We start from the raw sequence: 19,118 nt of genomic DNA on the forward strand, positions 1-19,118 counted from the left end.
ACTGTTCATAAGTTCCTTTTTCAAGCCCCCATTTCTTTGTTTTTGGAAAGCTGAAAATCATATTTAACACTGCATCTAGTTTCATTTTTCCTTTATGTCAGCTTGAGTGGCATTGCAAAATATGATTTTTTTTCTTTTCATGAATAACAGCCATTTAAGATATACCTGTTCGTACATACGCACAGGCAAAACAAAGTACTGTCTATCATTAGCGCAGTCAACATTATCAAAATATCCTAAAATAAGCCAGCTAATTTCACACACTACATGGTGTCACATAATAGCTCTTAACCATCAAACAATTCTCAGTAACAAATTTCACTCTTCAGTCTTCCTTACTTTCTACTGACATCACAAAATCACTAACTCTCTCTCTCTCTCCCTCTGTCTATCTCTTTCTCTCTCTCTCTCTCTGACATGTTTTCATCCGACAGATTAATCATGCATGACAATGAAACCTTCAAGAGTGCACTCCTAATATCATACGAGGATTCCAGTCACGTGTGAACAGGGTCTTCTTAGTCACTATTACATGCACTGACTCTTTGATGAAAATCGCCCCCCCCCCCCCCCCCCCCCCCCATAGATCTCCACTCCACACTGGTCAAGGCCTCTTGAATGTGTGTATTTCCCTGAAGACGAACTAAATATACCAAGGCACACAAAGCGTATCCTAGAAAGGCACTTTGATTTGCAAAGACTAAAGTAAGGCACAGAAGAATGAGTGCAGATATGCACAAAAATGGTTGTGAACTTCGCTCATCTTATATGAAATCTTCACACTGTAGTACAAAATTTGTAGTGATCCTCAATATGACTAGAAAGTATTAAAGTATTTGTGTCTTAAGTCTCCTGTATGACTTACAAATTATCGCCCATTTCCTTTCTTCTTTTTTTTCTTTAATGACCTATTTTCTGCTCACACTTTCTTCTAACAGATATAAAGCCCCACTCTGAGGTTATTACGAGTAATCATTATCTCAACAGGTGATACTTTACAAGAATACATATGCAACTCCATTAAGTTCTCCTCTGGAGCAGATATGAGCTGATGATAAATATACAAAGTACTTCATCCACAGACATAACATCACTATATAATATATAACACAAGGAGCTAGGGACACCATAAGGCACTCTTTATGATTGCTGCGACATGACCGGCTGGGGTCGGGGGAGAGTGGAGGAGTCCTCCTAGAGATGATCGATGAAGCCGTTCTTGTCCACGCTGCGAGACAAAGCCCCGCCCGTCTGGAATGTATCAGGCTCCTCTATGTCTTCCTCATCGTCGTCACTCACCTGGAGGGAAAAAAGAAGATGGATTATGCAGTTAAAGGGATTGTATAGTTTTGGTTGAGACCTAATTTCAGGTTTGTAACGTGAGATAATGAGAAACCTCTTATGAAATATGAAAGAGCAATATGTAACTCCATGAGGAGTTCAACGTTTATATGATGAAAACTGGTTTTGAAATAGCTGAGATATCCAAAACAGAGTGATTCTAAAAAACTGTGGGACCCACATTTTATTACAATCACTTTGTTTTACTTTGTTTTTGAATGTTTCAGTCATTCTAAACCCGATTTTAATTAAAACAAACTTTGAATTCCTCTTAAAATGGTATGCTCTGTACTATTTCACAAATGTTTTCTTGGTATCTCAAAAAAAAGATTAAAAGCCCAATTCTTATCTCCACCAATACTGTACTATCCCTTTAAGCACCCACGACAAGTCATGGTATTCGAGCCGCAAATTCATAACATTAGTTGATGTTCTCCTTTTCAAGAATTCAAAAGGGAATGGCGACAAGGACATATATGCATAACCCTAATCTGGCTTGGCCTTTTTGGCAAATGCTGTATTCGAGATCTCCTCCATCAGTGGGGCTATCGTTACAAAAATTCAACATGCGTGAGTGTCACTTTCTCATTTTAATGAAATGATTTTGCAAATCAAGCTCAAGATCTCATTTTAGCCTGTAAAACACTAATTGAAGGCAAAATTTGTTTAATTTTTGGTTTGTTTATATTCTGTTTTAACATATCTAACAATTGAACATCATAGAAACTGCCAAAATATTCAGTTCTTATGTATTCCATTGTTTCTGGAACATGTTATGTATTTCTTTGTGTTTTTCTGACTTTTGTTTTTTTCTCTCTTACATCCAAAATTGTAACTGACCACTTTTCTAACGTAATGAGCACAAAACTAATCAAAGTGATTAATAGGAAAAATAGTTCAGTTTTCATGAGTGTCATGACAGAGCACTGTTTTCCACAGGAAATGTACATACAATCACAAAATTGTACTCATCTTGGGGTGACATGCAATTACAGAAATGGGCGTGGCTTTGTAATGGTACATGTGGACGTCACAAATTTGGTCTCAAAAGTTGCCTGAGACTTATACAAAAAAGTTAAGAATCCTCATGGTGAGGCCTTTTTGTGTAGCAGAATTATTGCACAAAATGTTGAGGGGGGAGATTTCATGTCCCCCCCCCCCCAAGTCCTCTTAATGTTCACGGAGTATTTCATCCTCAACCACTGAAAACAGAAGAAAAAGCAGAAGAAGAAGAAGGAGGAAGAGGAGAAGAAGAAGGAGGAGAAGGAGGAGAAGGAGAAGAAGAAAGGAGAGGAGGAAGAGGGGAAAAAGAAGAAGAAAAAGAAGGGAAAGGAAAAGGAGGAGGAGAAAGAAGAGGAGAAGAAGAAAAGAGGAGGAGGAAGAGGAAAGGACAAAAAGAAGAAGTAGTAGTAGCAGTCATGGTAGTCACTGTCATGTTAGCAGTTTGATTCTCACCTCGCCATATATATCCTCCTCGTAGTAATCATCCGTAGGCTTGCCGAGCGTGACATACTTGTCCTTGGCACTGTAGCTGTAGGCAGGCACATGGGTGTAGTTGCGGTTCCAGCACAGCTTGCCGTGGGAGCGGCATTGCAGCAAGCCAAAGATCACGAAGAAGACAATGATGACGGTGATGCAGGAGAAGACGATGGTACCGACGTGGTTGGCCTTCGAATGACCATGCCCAGATTTGACATACGAACTTGTGCACTTGGCTGAGCAGAGGATAATCACAATTGCATTATATTAGAAAAAAAGACAAGAGTAGAAATATACAAGTAATCATATCATAATGAAGTAGACATATATCTTTATGTAATTATTTTATGATGATGTAATTATGCAACACAGAATATACACGTATGATAGTATAAGATATAATGATAACATACTAGGTAGCATTTACTGTAAGATAAGGAATGTTCGCGTGCACTTTAATTTCGCGAAATTCGCGAGCGCCACAATTCACGTAATTAAAATGCACGCCAAAGTTCTTGTCTACACTATATGCATTGAATGCCAGTGGCAATTTGCAGTTCACAAAAATTTCATGCTGCAAACATATCATGTTGCAAACATATCATGTTTAAAGGGGATGGCTAGTAACCGATCAGTGGGAATCAGTGGGAATGCTGAGGGATGATTGTTCCAATCCTTGTGGGATTCATTTAAGAGTACATTATATATCTACTGTTGTGTGAAAATTATTTGCTTCAGAACGGTCTCATATTCAAGTAATGTGCAGATTAATGCCCCGTCACTGACCAGGGACGCTTACATGGAAACATTAAACTGCACATTACTTGAATATGAGACCATTCTGAAGCAAATAATTTTCACACAAGAATAGATATATAATGTACTCTTAAATGAATCCCACAAGGATTGGAACAATCATCCCTCAGCATTCCCACTGATTCCCACTGATCAGTTACTAGCCATCCCCTTTAACCCGTTGAGGACGAGTCCCGAGTATACTCGGGCAGGTGTCTATGGGAAATGTGTGTTGTAGCAAAATCAAACCGTCCTCAACGGGTTAACAGTATTTTCCTTTTGTACCTCGGTAATATGTTTAACACAATTCCATGACTACCGGATGTGCTTGTCAATCAATTGGCCTGTTTACCTAATGACACACATTGGTCTATAGCCACTTAACAGTTAAATGATACTGAGGTGTGTGTGATCTAACATTTTTAACATACACAGCCAATCTATCTATGTTGCATCATGAAAAAAAAAAAAAAATGTGCTTTACCATTAAAGACCACTATAACATTTGAAACTGCTCTGGTCCACTAAGACTCTAATGAGCTTCTGTCAAAGAAACTAAATATTTAGCATTCTCAGCTGGGTCTTTGACATCCAAGTACTGTTTATTCAAGAGGTTTATGCACACAACTTAGGAAACAATCAGAATCCAGTCCTCAAAAATGACAATTTAGCATTTAATATGCACTACATACACATGTTGCATGGGTTTTCTGTTGCAGTGGTTGCAGCACTGCGCTATGGCATGGCCAGTGAGAGAGCCAGCTTTGCTTTGGTAAATGTAAACAATTCTCGTTTTGTATGTATTGCATTATTTTTTAAGCAGACAGTACCAAAAACTAGGCTCATCTGATCCTACAATTGTTATCTTGTAAATCAATTATAAGTTACAACAATCAATTATGACTGCAAATCAATAATAAAAGTCCCTTTGTACAATGAAAACATATAATTCATTCAAATGTATAATCTATTATAAGTGGATCAGTGGAACACAACTCTTGCTTGATAAAACAGGGCCCAGTTCATCTACTTTGCACATGTGGCTACAAAATGCATCGTTCTGTGATAACATACACCTTAAGATTCCCAAAAACAATCCTATTGTATGATGTCCCCGTGTAGACTTTTACTGTTCAGTTAGTATAAATGTCCACTGATGAAATTTAAACTATGGTTTGAATTCAAACCACCTTCAAGGATATGGGCCAAAGAGTTCAAGCTTTATCAGATCCACAAGATTAGATTGACGCTACTCACTCAGGGTCGGGTCACACGATTTGCAGCAGTCTGTTTCATCTTTCTCGTCCTTCTGGCAACACGGGATGCAACGAGTGCTATTGCGGTCCACTCTCTCCAGCCACATGTCCTTGTGGCAGTCTATGCACTGGTCATCGGCCGGCCCAAAGCAGTTCAGACATTCAGGGCTACATAAATGACATGTCTGTTTGGAAATGCATAAATGTGAGAAAAAGATCAAATGAGGGTCAAAGGTCATAAAAGAATTTTCATCATCTGCTGAGTACACACGTTTCTGATAAATACATAAATTCTGATAGAAATAGCAGATTTTCACAGACAGCAAAGCTTCGAAGCCATCTTACGAACAACATCATACAGAGATGTTACCACCTGATTGGTTGATTGACAACTCTGATTATTTGCCAGAAATACATGAATGATCACATGAAAATCGTCACTTTTTTAACCTTCTAGGAGTATTCAGAGGTTACTTCCTATCATCTCCCTTAATAGATTACTTACAATGCAAACTGCAACATGCAGTCTAGTACAATTACTTGGAAGTCACAATATCTGCCTGAAGGGCAGGGTTCCCTCGCTTCTATTTTGATGAGGTTAATTAATCTTGACCATATGCACTGACCAAGGACTGACCTGCATCCTCCTGCACCTAAGAAAATATTTCCACATTAAGACAGCATTAACCCTATTACCAGGCTGTGCTTTTTGGGGTGTTCTGTGGCTGGGGGAGGGTTGATTCAACCCCCCTCCCCCTGAGATCTCAGCCAACGATCGGGCAATCGCCATGAAAATTGGCACATGCATTACCTGTGGCATAATCTACTTAGCTATACAAAAAGACATAAAAATTTTAATTATATTACAGGAGACCTCCGGATGATTTTCAGACTTTTACATTTGAACAACTATAAATTAGTTAAACTGAGTACAGAGTTTCAGAATATACAGTGATTGGGATGAGGAATGAGAATGTTATCAAAATTTATAACAAATTGCAATGAACAAGGATGATGACATGTCAGCCTCACCATAAGAATGCATGAGTTGGGGCTCAAGGAAGCAGAACAAAAGAAGGCATGCACTGATTCTTCACAGGTGAACTTCACAGTTGAGCAAGCAGTATTGTAATGGACTCACACCGCTACATTTCTGAAATATGTGAGGCTCTGATGTCATCAACACTGTTCAGTGTAAGTTGTTTAAGATTTTCATTTTATGGGTTTCTCTGCTCAAGGACCACAATAAATTCCAAGAATCTATACATGGAACTGTCGATTTATGTACTACATGATGTGAAATTATGAAAATCATCTGGAATGCCCCTTTAATCAATAATGCTAATATATGCATAAATAATACATACTGCTTTAAATCAGAAAGTAAAGCTCCTAGAATCATTATTTTTGGTGATGGCATTCTTTGTAGCATTCCTAAAAAAGAAAAAAAAATCTGATATCAAAATCAATTTCTTATGTATTTTATTGTTTTGCGAATTGTTTTGTATATCTTAGATTTTCGACCTTTTGTTTTATCATTTTTACTCACAAAATTTGTCACAAAATTTGTGACAGAATTTATTTCAAGCATAATTATGCTAAAACTAATTGATTTCAGCCTATGAAAATGAAAATAATCATATCTTTATGAATAAGGTGAGAAAACTCCATGTGCCTAGACTTTATACACGAAATCATGTTTTTGAGCCATTTTTGGACTGACAGGCATGTATAAAAGGTCGTACAGAGTTGTAATGGTATGTGCGATTTTCACGAAAACGGTGTCAAAAGATGTGTGAGACTTGCAAGTAAAAAGTCAGCCAACGGCGAGGTCAAAAAATTTAGCGTGGCAGAATATGGTTGTGAAAAATGTCGGGGGGGGGGGGGGGAGTTGCTCAAACCCCCCCCCGGCCTTTTTAGGGTTAAGAAATACTGACATTTTTGTAGCTAAATCATTTCGGAGAGCATTGACCTTTCAATTTTCATCTCAGTCATTTCAAGCAACTAATTAATGTAGGCGAGATTCCCTGCATAGTACTATACAGGGGACTTACAGACATTTGTCCCATAGTTGCTTGCAAATGAGTATGAATTCAATTATGGAATGAATAACACTCAGACCTACGTCTGTTTTCCGGTCATAGTAGCGTCCAGTTCCACACCGGTTGTAGCAAACACCATCTGCCAGCTCATTGTTCTCGTAGCACGATATGCAGTCAAATGGGCCATAATCTTAAAGGCAAGGAGAAAAGATCCATGATGTGATAATATGGGACACAGAGTACCATCACTTAAAGACTTGCATTTAAAGAAGAAATCCAGTCCAAATATAAGCTAGTGTAATTGACTAAAATCAGATAAAAAATAAGGAAGTTATAACATTTTGAAGTTTTGCTAATTTCTGCATAACATTTCTTGTATAGTGGGTATGAATATAACAAGGCAATGTGCCATAATGTGTCTTGCCCATTTGCGTACAAGAAATTGTACGCGAATGGGATATAACAGATAAAAAGAGATATTACAGAAAAAAGAGATATAAAAGGGTAAAAATTTATGGCAAAAAAGAAACGTGTCATAAAAATTTAACATTGGGCCCTTAAAGTTCGTTGACCCCTGCCTGTGACCTTTGACCTTGTGGTGACCATCCACTTCCCAAGGGACATCTACCATCCAAGTTTGGTCACAAATGGACCTTTGGATCAAAAGTCACGACCCATAATAGAAACGCGCCATAAAAACTTAACATTGGGCTCTAAAAGTTTGTTGACCCATGCTTGCGACCATTGACCTTGTGGTGACCATCCACTCCCCAAAGGACATCTACCATCCAAGTTTAGTCACAAATGGAGTTACGGATCAAAAGTTATGACCCATAATAGAAACATGCCATAAAAACTTAACATTGGGCTCTAAAAGTTTGTTGACCCATGCTTGTGACCTTTGACCTAGTGGTGATCATCCACTCCCCAAGGGACATCTACCATCCAAGTTTAGTCACAAATGGACCTATGGATCAAAAGTTATGACCCATGCTTGTGACCATTGACCTTGTAGTGACCATCCACTTCCCAAGGAACATCTACCATCCAAGTTTAGTCACAAATGGAGTTATGGATCAAAAGTTATTACCCATAATAGAAACGTGCCATAACAACTTAACATTGGGCCCTAAAGTTCATTGACCCCTGCCTGTGAGCTTTGACCTTGACGTGACCTTCATAGATGGTAAAATGTGAAACTTTGTATGACCCCTCTTCCCTCGAAGTTTGATTGCAATTGAAGCCCAGAGTAAAGAGTTATTGAAGTTTTTGTAGCGTTACGGACAGACGACGGACGGACGGATGGATGACGGACGGACAGACGCTGCAGGCGATCCCTTAGTCTCCTCTCACCTCCGGTGGGCTCGACAAAAATGAGTGAGCTTACTATGTCATACAATTTACTACTGATTTGTGTACAAAAAAATGATGAAAATTCAATTTTTCTGTCTTTGAAGTTTAAAACATGATGGTATTCCTGGTTGAATAACTTCAGAATAGAATTTCTCCTTTAATGTAGGTAACATACGTGTACCATGCTTACTTGTTCCATCCATCCCTCCCATTTCCCTCCACACACACACACACACACACACACACACAAACACACACACATAGGCGCAAAACACTGGTATTCGGAACTTGAAAGAAAAATCAACAAGCCATCATTATTGGAATCAAAGGGATGGTACAGTTTTGGTGGAGATGAAAATCGGGCCTATAACTTTTTGAGAGATACCACGAAAACACTTATGATATAGAACAGAGCATATAATTTTAGAAGGAATTCAAAGTATATTTGATGAAAATCATGTTTGGAATGACTGAAACATCCAAAAAAATGTAAAACAAAGCAATCATAATAAAAGGTGGGTCCAACACTTTATTAAATTCACTGTGTTTTAGATATCTCAGCCATTTCAAAACCAATTTTCATTAAATAAACATTGAACTCCTCATGGAATTACATGCTCTTTCATATTTCATGAGAGGTTTCTCATTATCTCACCGAAAAATGTTAGAAACCTGAAATTAGGTCTCGACCAAACTATATGATACCTTTTGAGTACCAAATCATCGAGATATCATTTATCTTCTAGACCCCAAGAATCAACAAACTGTATCTAAGAATGATCAGAAGTTATGGAAGCCTTTCTCTTGCTTCTTGTCCTTTCTCTCTGCAACTAGAATAGGAATTCCAACAACATTACGGCAAAAAGGGTTAAAGGTAAAACAGTTTTAATATGAAGTAGGGGGTGGATGTGTATACAAAATCTGCTCACCTGAACATTCTTGGCAAGAGGAGTCACACTGCATGCACATGGGGACCACCACTGTGGTGGTGAAGTGAGCTGGTTCACACTTGCTCACACATTCCTGGTTCTGAATAAATTGGCCCACAGGGCAGGTGAGACAAGATGTATTGGACGGCCCAATGCACGTTTCACAGGTGCTGTGGCATCGTTGACAGTGGTGATCTTCATCAGTGTAATACCTTCATAACACAGGGAATGCAAGTGACAAATTGGTTACATACATGTATTTCATATTAACATATCTCCTCAGGAAAAAGTAAATATGGAATAAATCATTTTTCTTCTTCAATAATGATGGAAACGCACTTTGGGTGCAGTAATCATGAAGGAGGCATTATGTACATTGATGCACGTACACATACATGAAGTCAATCATAACAGAGACAGGGACACAGAGAGACAGACAGATACAAACTAGAGGGGCCGTCAAAGGCGGCAGACCCACGCCTCAGCGGCACTACAGAGTAATTGCAATCCTATACTATAGGGTCAAAACTACAAGGTCACATAGAATTTGCAGGGGTCAATTAATCATTGCCAAAATCTAATCGATTCTTCCTTGTTACTATACGAACATTCCCTGAACATTTGGTGCAAATCCGTTCACCCGTTCTCTTGTTATCTTGTACACACACAAAAAAACCCTAACAACAACAACAAACGAACGAACATACGGAACCCTTTACATAACCCCCTGCCAATTTTCATCGGCATGGGTAACAAACAGACTGACAGGGACAGAGACATATAGACAGACAGACAAACAGACAAACAGACAGATAAGACAAAGGACAGAGGTTAGAGAGGAAAACTCACCCATCCTCACACTCCCACAGACACTGGCCCACCAGCATCGCCATTCCCTCGGGGCAGCTGGTGCAGCCGTTTGCCTCCCCCGAGTTGCAGGTCATGCAGCTGCTGTGACACGCCCGACACTCATTACCCTCCAGGGAATCTTCCAGGAGGTAGTGGTAGGTGCCATCGGGGCAGTCTGCAACACACTCGCCATTCTCTGCCAATAAAACCAGTTAATTTCACAACCATCAGCACATCGGTTTCTCAGTGAGGGGATCATTATCCGAACTCTTCCTACCTTCTAGGATGATGATGACAAGTAACTTAGCTATCATCCAAATCATTATTACAGCTGTTTCTAATACTTCTTCTAGCATTATAGTACTACTACTACTACAATTTACAACTAGTTTTTAGTTAAAATCTCATAATTACATGTACACCTTGATGAAAATGATGAAAAGTTCAATTTTGCTTTGGATCCCCTCAAAAAGATGAAATAGGGCTGCCTCTGGAACCGCTACTTAAGACCTACTATTCACAAGATATCTACAATAATAAGTGTGCAACTTTTGGTCTTTGACAAATGGTACAACATCATTCATCGGTGCTTAACCCCCTTTGGACGATACTTTAAGGCTCTCTGTCCCCCCCCCCCCCACCCTTCGATGGAAAGTGAGAGATTCTGAGTAAAAATAGGAATAAATCATTTCTCTTATTCTTCTGTCTAAACTTTGCTGCACTCATGTGATTGAGAACATTTAGACCCGATGGTACAAGACAGAACATTTTGTCCATACACTGCAATATGTACAAGTGATCTGTTAGACTGTACAGGAAACAATCTAATCCATCAGAATACCTTGCGAAAAGAACTATGCCCATCATCCTCAGTTTTCAAATGGAAACTTTAAAAAGCTCCAGCATTCTTTTTGACCTCGATCATCATTGAGACAATTTTGACAATGTAAAATGCAATGCCCTGTTTGACTGGAAATGCACTATTCAAAAGACTGTTTATTATATCATCATCATCATCATCACCATCATCATCATCATCATCACCATCACCACCATCATCATCATCATCTTCATCACCACCATTATCATCATCGTCATCATCGTCATCATCATCATCACCATCACCAACACCACCATTTATCGACATCATCGTCATCATTATCATCACCACCATCATTGTCATCGTCATCTTCGTCGTCATCATCATCATCATCGCCGTCATTAACATCAGTCCATCATTTCTTCTATCCAGCTATATATTCCTCCATCTATTCAGTATATCTCATCCATGAAATCAATCAGTTCAGACACATCAATCCTCTCTGACTGCTTGGCCTATCCTGCCTGTTTCTGCATTTGAGTCCTCAAACATTCATATCCCATCCCTCATTTCTTCACAGCGCTTCGATCGCCATGCTATACCCACCCATCTTGTAGGTTCCAAGACGACACGCCAGACAGTCTGACATTCCTGGACCAACGCAGGCGGTGCAGTTGTTTCCGTCATAGCAATTTTGACATTGTCCGTTGTCATCCATGTACTTGCCCTCCGCACACTCAAAGAGGCAGGATCCCTGGGATTGCCCATCTAAGTGCATGCCATCTTGGCAGGACGTGCAGTCGGCAGGTGAGCCCGTCAGGCATGTCACACAGGTTGGATGGCACTCTGGCATGAGATGCAGCGAAAATAAAAAGGAAAAGAAAAATTGCGGTTTACACGAAGGTCTTTTACACTATAGTATGTGCATTATTTCCTGTTTCACTCATGTCATCATCAATACCCCCAGTCTACACTAATGATGAAAAATACCGCAGTTACACAGAATACTAGTAAAGCTGGTCAAGTTAACCCCACATACATGTTAGCATGTCTTGCAGCACAGCTGATTGTTCAGTTTGCTTGCATCAAAGAGATTCTGTGATGTAACCACTGCACTCCCAGAAACTCACTTGTTTGTTTGTTTTTTAAATAGAGAGACAAAATTATAAATTGTGGGTTCAGTTTGTGACAGTTTTAGTAGTTTTGAAAATAAGCCACACTACTTTGAAAACATACAATGTTTTTTGTCATATCAGCACAACTGCCCAATCAAGAATATCAACAATTTACAAAGTTGGCCAAATTGATACACCTGTGTTCCTTCATATTGTGCATACTCATACTTTGCACGGATGAGGCAGGACAAATGAAGGGAATAGAACATCAATTATACTGCTTTTATCTCTGTTGTCAGTGCAAAAGTGCTAGCAATTCACGAAGATAAAGGGAGCACAGCCACTAGTCTCTCTATCCTCCTGTGATCCTGTCATGATCCAAAGCTCACACAGTGGATACAGAGAATCCCAAATTTTAGAAGCAATAAGCAGTAAACCAAACAGGTATCATTCAAATTCACAAACAGACAAAAGTTGGACACAGAGTTCATATTCTTGATGAATTCCTTAGATGCCATCAATTATTTCCTCTATTTTTTTCTTCAAGGAAACCACTGTTATAGCCATGCTATGGATATCTTATTGGCATGTGTTTTGACAGTGAAAATATGTAAATACAAAGCTTCCACAACCTAGAGGTTCCCTTTAAGGATTTGAAGGGTTAATCTCATGGTACTCACCTAAACATTCACTGAGAAGGCTATCTAAGTAAGTGCCAGCATTGCAGTCCGTCACACAGCGACTTCCCCGAAAATGAAGGCCATCTGCACAGGAAACACAGTCTTGGGCATCAGGGCCGAGACAAGTTGCACAGCTACTGTGACAGCTTCTACACACGGGTTCATTGTTATCGTCAAAGGATGCGATGTACTGGTCCAGATGACAGGCCATTTCAGACTCTTTCACGCACTCGCCAAAGTATTCCACATAGTCAGCTTCGCATTCTGTGATTTGAACCACAAGAGGATTGGAAGAACTCACTGGAGAAACATTGCAGTGCTGACTGAACACACAGTACCGGTATGTAAAGAGTTAACAGTGTTTTATACAACACCTAAAGAGAATGTGGCTATCTGATTGATCGATTGCCCATAACATGGCATTCATTTAAAAGTACCATTGCATGCTGTCTGTCAGCTGGGAAATTTTTGTGAGCAAAAGTGGATATGGCATGGCTGATGTTACCAATTTCCATTGATTGCAGTGTTCAACTTAAAATTGACTCAAAGTTTTTTGTGCCATTGCATGGCTCTGTTGTGAAAATAAACAAACATGTGCTGTGCGCAGTAAACAATTACAGGTTTGCTTACAAGCGTGAATTTTGTCACTCAGTTTTGTATTTAACTTAGATTAATCGGTTTGGTGTACATACGTACATGCACACGGCTGACTCTGACTGCACTAATCAGTCAGCTTTCAAGGAAAATGGGTGTCATTTCTGTGCTAAAATTCAGTGATCTAAGTGGGTCACACCTGTTGACGTCCTAAGTGTTGCATAAAACAAATAATGTATAGTCTTTACTCATGCAGTGGAACAAAATTTTACACTCACTGAACGATGAGACACACATACTATTCAACTTGGCGCAATGAAGCGCTCCTATTTTTCACCTCACATGAAATCTTACACCATGGCAGTCCTGAGCATTTACTATTCGCATACTTATTCACAACCAAAGAAGTTATTTGATTAATGTAGGTCCTAGAGAATGCTTACTCGCAATTCATTCCTTTATTAATTCATTTTATTTCCACACAGGCACATGCTTCAACCAAAGGCTGTTCTTCCACATGTCTGTGCATCTTAAAAATACAAAGGAATACTGACCAGAAATGTATATATTCATATATGAAAAATTGAGCACAGAAAATAGGATTCAATCCAGATTTGAACCCGAGAACCTCCGGACGCCAGCCTGGTGCTCTACCGACTGAGCTATATACATGTAGAGCCCGAGTACAGTGTTTGTCCCAGAAACCCTTAATTCTCAATGCTTATGCCGTCAGAAGCTATTGTAGTGTGTGTGTGTGTTTGTGTGACACACACACGTGTTAACCTGACATAAATCCGCAAAATGTAAACAACTTTGGGATAAAAAACAGTTACATAACATGATACAGGAGTATACAGAAGCATTATACAAATGCCCATACACCTTGTATAATTGCCCTGTAAGTGTGCAAAGCAACAGAAGATGCTTCGCTTACCCCTTAGAGTGGACAGTGCTTCTTGCTAGCATGCATGCAGCCAAGGCAGGTGGGAGCAGCCAAATCAAGAAGTTCTTACTCGCACAAAATTTCAAAAGTTTTAAAAAGTACAACTGTTCTGTGAGCGTGCAGAGCACACATGCAAGGAGAGAAGTATGTCATAACGAGGTATACCAAAATTGAAGCATTATGGACAAATTCCCAAAAGTTTCTCCTTCTACGTCTGATTTTGATGAAACTTCTGCTATTCAGATTGTTTCATTTTACTCCATATGTCAAAGGCAACTTGAATATAGCAGGGGTGGATCCAGGAATTCCGTAAAGGGGGGACGCAAACAATATTTCTGGTGCTACTTCCAGCTTTCATCTCTTCTTTTTTCTCTTTATTTCTTTTGGATGGAAGTGCACTCGAAAGCAACATGCAGTACTGTTGATGAATTATACACACAATGTGGTTGACATCACCAAAGCTGGAGTTCAAATAAATAAACTGTACAGATGTAGTTTCTTACCTGTGCAGTCACCCCAGTCGTCGCACTCCAAACAGAAGAGTGGGCACAGCCTGTCTCGCTGTACGCAGTGCTTGGTTCTGGCATCCTCATCATATCCACTGAAACACAAGACATCAGATGGCTAAAATGGTTACAACTGCCTGTATAACGAGTCCAAAATACAGTGAGCAGCCTCTTCATATCTTTAACAACATTCCCCATCATTCAAATGGTCATAGTGTGCGTTCGTACACTCTCCTAAAGCGAACCGTACCATACCGTACCCGCGCCAGAGGAGCGCTCGAACGCTACTAATGTGTACCGTACCGTAGTGTACCGAGCAAAAAGTGGACCACTTCGCGATGTGCTCCAAAAGCGTACCGAAAGTTCGCTGTAAAGTATGCGTATATCATGCACATACGTCACAATGCAAAAACATCATTCTCTTTGTTTGGGACAGCTTCAAGCGCCCCAGGTGAATGACCCTTTTGCTCCAAAATGCTTGACCCCTTCTAAAAATAGCACATAAGGTACGCTTTCTCAACAGAGTGCTTGAACGCTCTAAATCTGGCACAGTACTTTATGCTTTAGTTCAGTTAAGTAAGGTTCGCTTTAGAGCGCTCGAATGCACCCACAGATGCACCTACATGTAGTTGCATGTGTAGGCTCACAAAAAGTGTCACAACGCAGGGCATGGCTGCGTACACTGCCTGCAAGTGACTTTTGCAAAAGTTGTCAATGGATTTGGGAGATAAAGTGATCTTTGTCTCATCTAGAACAGGTACTTCTGAGAGCAACCCAACAAGGCGGACCATTTCAGAGTGCATTGTGCATCCCTTGCATATTATTTGCCAAAGAATGCAGATGAAAAGGTACAAGGTACTTGTGCCTATTAAGTGGCATTTTTAATTGCTTTAAAGGATAAGTCCTGATTAATCAAAACTCCAATTTCTTCCATCTGAATGCACATGTAGCCATACTATCTGCATCACTTTTCACTCCAAATATAATCCCTCACCAGTCAAAATATACAATATACGCATTGTATTGCAAGTGATGTATCTCTGTTCTGAGCACTGTTGGAGCGATTGACACACCTTGGCAGATAGCATGAATGCACTTTGTACAATAAATTCAGGTACTCATTATCTCCAGTCCCCAAACATTGGAATCTACCTGTATCATGAGGCTTACATACATCCTTGGTTTGTGGCAGATATGCCATCTAACAGTAATATTGTACTCTGCCTCTAGCGAGGTGCAAATATGCAACGTGAAGACAAAGTTCCTGTAAAGGACATCTTTAGCCTGTACAAACCTACACAAGATCAGGTGAAAACAAAAAACAAAAACATGCAAGAGGTTAATAGTGAACACATTCCTCTATGCTTGGTATGACAATGTGATCCCTAAAAATTGGGGAAAACAAACTGAAGTGCAAAAAATTTTCAATGCTAGAAGGAAAACCTCTAATGACAATAGCATGCAGATTATAAATCTTTATGGTAGCCTTCCAGGTGAAGGCTTCATCACATATCTGATGAAAATCATAGATAAAATAAACTATCTTATGAATCTGGTATCTTTACACATGCACGTTGTCAGGGTACAGCAAGCAATATTCAACCTTGCCCAAGCAAAGCAATAAATTAAACATGCAAGACAACCAAGTCACAGAATAATGCAAGTATTTTGTCTCCATGCAATAATTTTCCTCCATAAACATTCACAAGAGATCACGGAGCACAAAGGCCTGGTCTTCATAAAAACAAAAAACCAATAAGGATGGTTACAGTTGCGATGACAGGCAAATCAAAAATGGTAAAATCAACTGCCTGAAACACCATAAACATCTCACCAAACTTGAACTCGGCTCTGTCGGATAGGTAAGCAAAGAGTGAGGGACAAACGAGTGAAGAGGGAGGGAAGTGTCAATCAAAGATGTGCAGAACTGTGCCAAATTTATATGAGCATATTTCAAAAAAATGCATTCCAGTTTACTTATGTCTTGCTGCCCCCAGAGTCCACTCGTGCTCCAAACACCATATCCCAATTTCAATTCCTAAGGTGGAATTTGCCTATCATGTATTAGGTAAAGCTTTCATGTGTTTCTAAAATAAGCCCAAGTACCATAAGCTGTCACGTACAATTTTTTTTGGTAAATGAGGGTAACATTCCTAGTTATGAATAACTGGCTTATTTACACTGTTAATCAATATCTAAAATTTTTGGGAGGACGAGCAAATTTACCACTTTGTACCTCCGCCAAGGACGGAGGTTATGTTTTCATCAGTGTTTGTTTATTTGTCTTTGTGCAAAATAACTCAAACAGTTGTAAACGATTTGAATGAAACTTGCAGGAAATATTAATGACACCAATCTATGAACAGATGATGAAATTTTTGGAGTGATGCCGGAATTTTTATGAATTTTTGAAAGATTTTTGAATCTTTTGGCAGAGAGGGTCAATGAACTTTGGAGTGCAAGCTAAGTGTATTTGAGATTTGCGTACGTGCTCTGAAGTGCGTGCTCTACTCAGGAGAAGCGTCGTGTAGCTGGAAGTTGATGACATAAACTAAAGGCTTCTATATGGATTGTTGCACTATAGAAGTATACACTATCATTATTATTATTGTTAGAATGGGAAATTGGGCGATTTTTTTCATGCGTGTATAATGGGTGAAAATGAGCTGCTTGGCGAATGTCTATATTCTACAAGTATGTTTCTAGTCTTTTTTTATTATCAATCAAAAGACAATTTCCATCAATAATGTACAGATAGGTGATTCATAAGGTACTTTGTCAAATTTCTATACTATCAGGGCATGTCTTGTCAGGTGCACTGAAATCAAAGTTAATATCAAAATACTGCCATTTACACCAAAAAACAAAAAGGAAATGGATTGGTTTCACATTCATTTTCAGGACTGGTTTCACGTTCATTTTCTGGATTGAAATGTCTGCCCTAAATACTTTATCTTTTCTGTCCTTCCGAAAGAACATTAAATGGAAGTCCTGTGTGTGAGTTAGCCACAACTCAGGCGAGTAAAAGATCCCATGTCATTCATTCATCGCAAAGAGCAGGATGCTAACCTGATGAAGTGGTCTACCTACCTACCCACATACACACACACACACACACACCCACATACACACACACACACAAAATGATGCCAACCCCCATGGTTCGTCCTAGGTGACTAGCAATAGGCAGTATCAACCGGGCACATAGTGCCATATACTTTTAAAAAAAAATCATCTTTTTATTTCATGTTTGAGTTGTGTATGTGACATCCTTTCAACTGCTCCACATTTTGCAGAAAGGGGATGGATGTCAAGAGGTCATCCTAGCCTATGGTAAATAGACGACAAGTAATCCTCAACGTCATATCAGCATAGGTCTAGCCCTATCATCACCACACTCATGAAGAGAACTGTCACAGCCCATAAGTTTCCTGCAGCAGCACCAGCAAACACAGGCAGCTACAGACTGAGCCGAGTGTAAAACTCAATATGGTTAACGTGTATGCTGATATACAATTTACACTTTGCTATCCCAAACACAGCTCCCGTTCCCCCCCCCCCCCCCCCATAAGAAAGTTTTAACAAATCAAAGAAAAAAAGAAATAGATAAAACACTTTCCAAAGAAAAATTAATCTAAAGGGTGCAGGAATGGGCATACTTCAAACAACAGGTGATGCATCCCTGCTTTTAAATTTCTTTTTTTTTTCTTTTTTTTTTCTTTTTTTTTGTGATTTATACACTCCCCACCCCACTCCCACACCAAAGAGAGCAGAACAAGAGTAGGCATACCTTGGACAGGTGCTGAAGCACCTCTGCTGGTAGAGATAGGTCCCTTCTCGGCAGCTGATGCAGTTGAGGTAACTTGAGGTGCAGTCCAGGCACTCAATGGAGCACTGCCGGCAGTCCCGGAAACCCAGCTCTTCGCTCTCGTAGAATCCCTCTGGGCATGTCTCCACACAAAGCTGGCCATTGCGCAGCAGCATATACGTGCCTACGTGGGGCGAACATATGAAATTCATCTTTCTGATCCGCTGCAAAGACTTGGTTCTACCTTCACAAAGTTAGCCCTCCTCTCTCCCACCCCCCTCCCCTGATAAATGAAATGAACACAAACAAAACAAAAATAAACAAAAAACAGGCTGGATTACTGGATTCTCAGCTGATGACTCAGTATTTGTCTATCTGGGACAATCTTGCCCTCAATATCGAATTGTTCTCAACAGGCCCAAGCTTTGTGCACCTGCTAACTCAAGACACTCTGAGTTACACCCTGTGCAATATATGATGATGATGATGAAGTCTTGTATAGCGCCGGTATCCGCCAAGTCAGGCGCTCATGGCGCTTGCTCCAAAATAAATACATAATTCAGCTTAAATTTCATGGGTGCACCGCTTGTGATATGACAGTTAAAACA

General features: G+C 39.7%; 1 protein-coding gene across 1 annotated transcript in view; it reads right to left on the bottom strand.

The window, feature by feature from the left end:
* Positions 1–585: 585 nt before the first annotated feature.
* Positions 586–19,118, bottom strand: part of LOC139740453 (proprotein convertase subtilisin/kexin type 5-like) — a 73,130-nt gene continuing 54,597 nt past the window's right edge. Inside the window, exons 23-32 of the mRNA XM_071651051.1 lie at positions 18,493–18,694; positions 14,700–14,797; positions 12,660–12,923; positions 11,471–11,710; positions 10,045–10,240; positions 9,196–9,407; positions 6,997–7,103; positions 4,873–5,056; positions 2,797–3,056; positions 586–1,299 (exon numbers count right to left, since the gene is read on the bottom strand). Coding sequence (XP_071507152.1) covers positions 1,195–1,299; positions 2,797–3,056; positions 4,873–5,056; positions 6,997–7,103; positions 9,196–9,407; positions 10,045–10,240; positions 11,471–11,710; positions 12,660–12,923; positions 14,700–14,797; positions 18,493–18,694 — 1,868 coding nt within the window. The 3' untranslated portion in view covers positions 586–1,194. The remainder of the gene's footprint in view (positions 1,300–2,796; positions 3,057–4,872; positions 5,057–6,996; positions 7,104–9,195; positions 9,408–10,044; positions 10,241–11,470; positions 11,711–12,659; positions 12,924–14,699; positions 14,798–18,492; positions 18,695–19,118) is intronic.

The sequence above is a fragment of the Diadema antillarum genome, unplaced genomic scaffold (assembly GCF_040938485.1).
Source record: "Diadema antillarum isolate AM-2024a unplaced genomic scaffold, OU_Dant_1.0 seq00000854_RagTag, whole genome shotgun sequence".
Lineage (NCBI taxonomy): Eukaryota > Metazoa > Echinodermata > Echinoidea > Diadematoida > Diadematidae > Diadema > Diadema antillarum.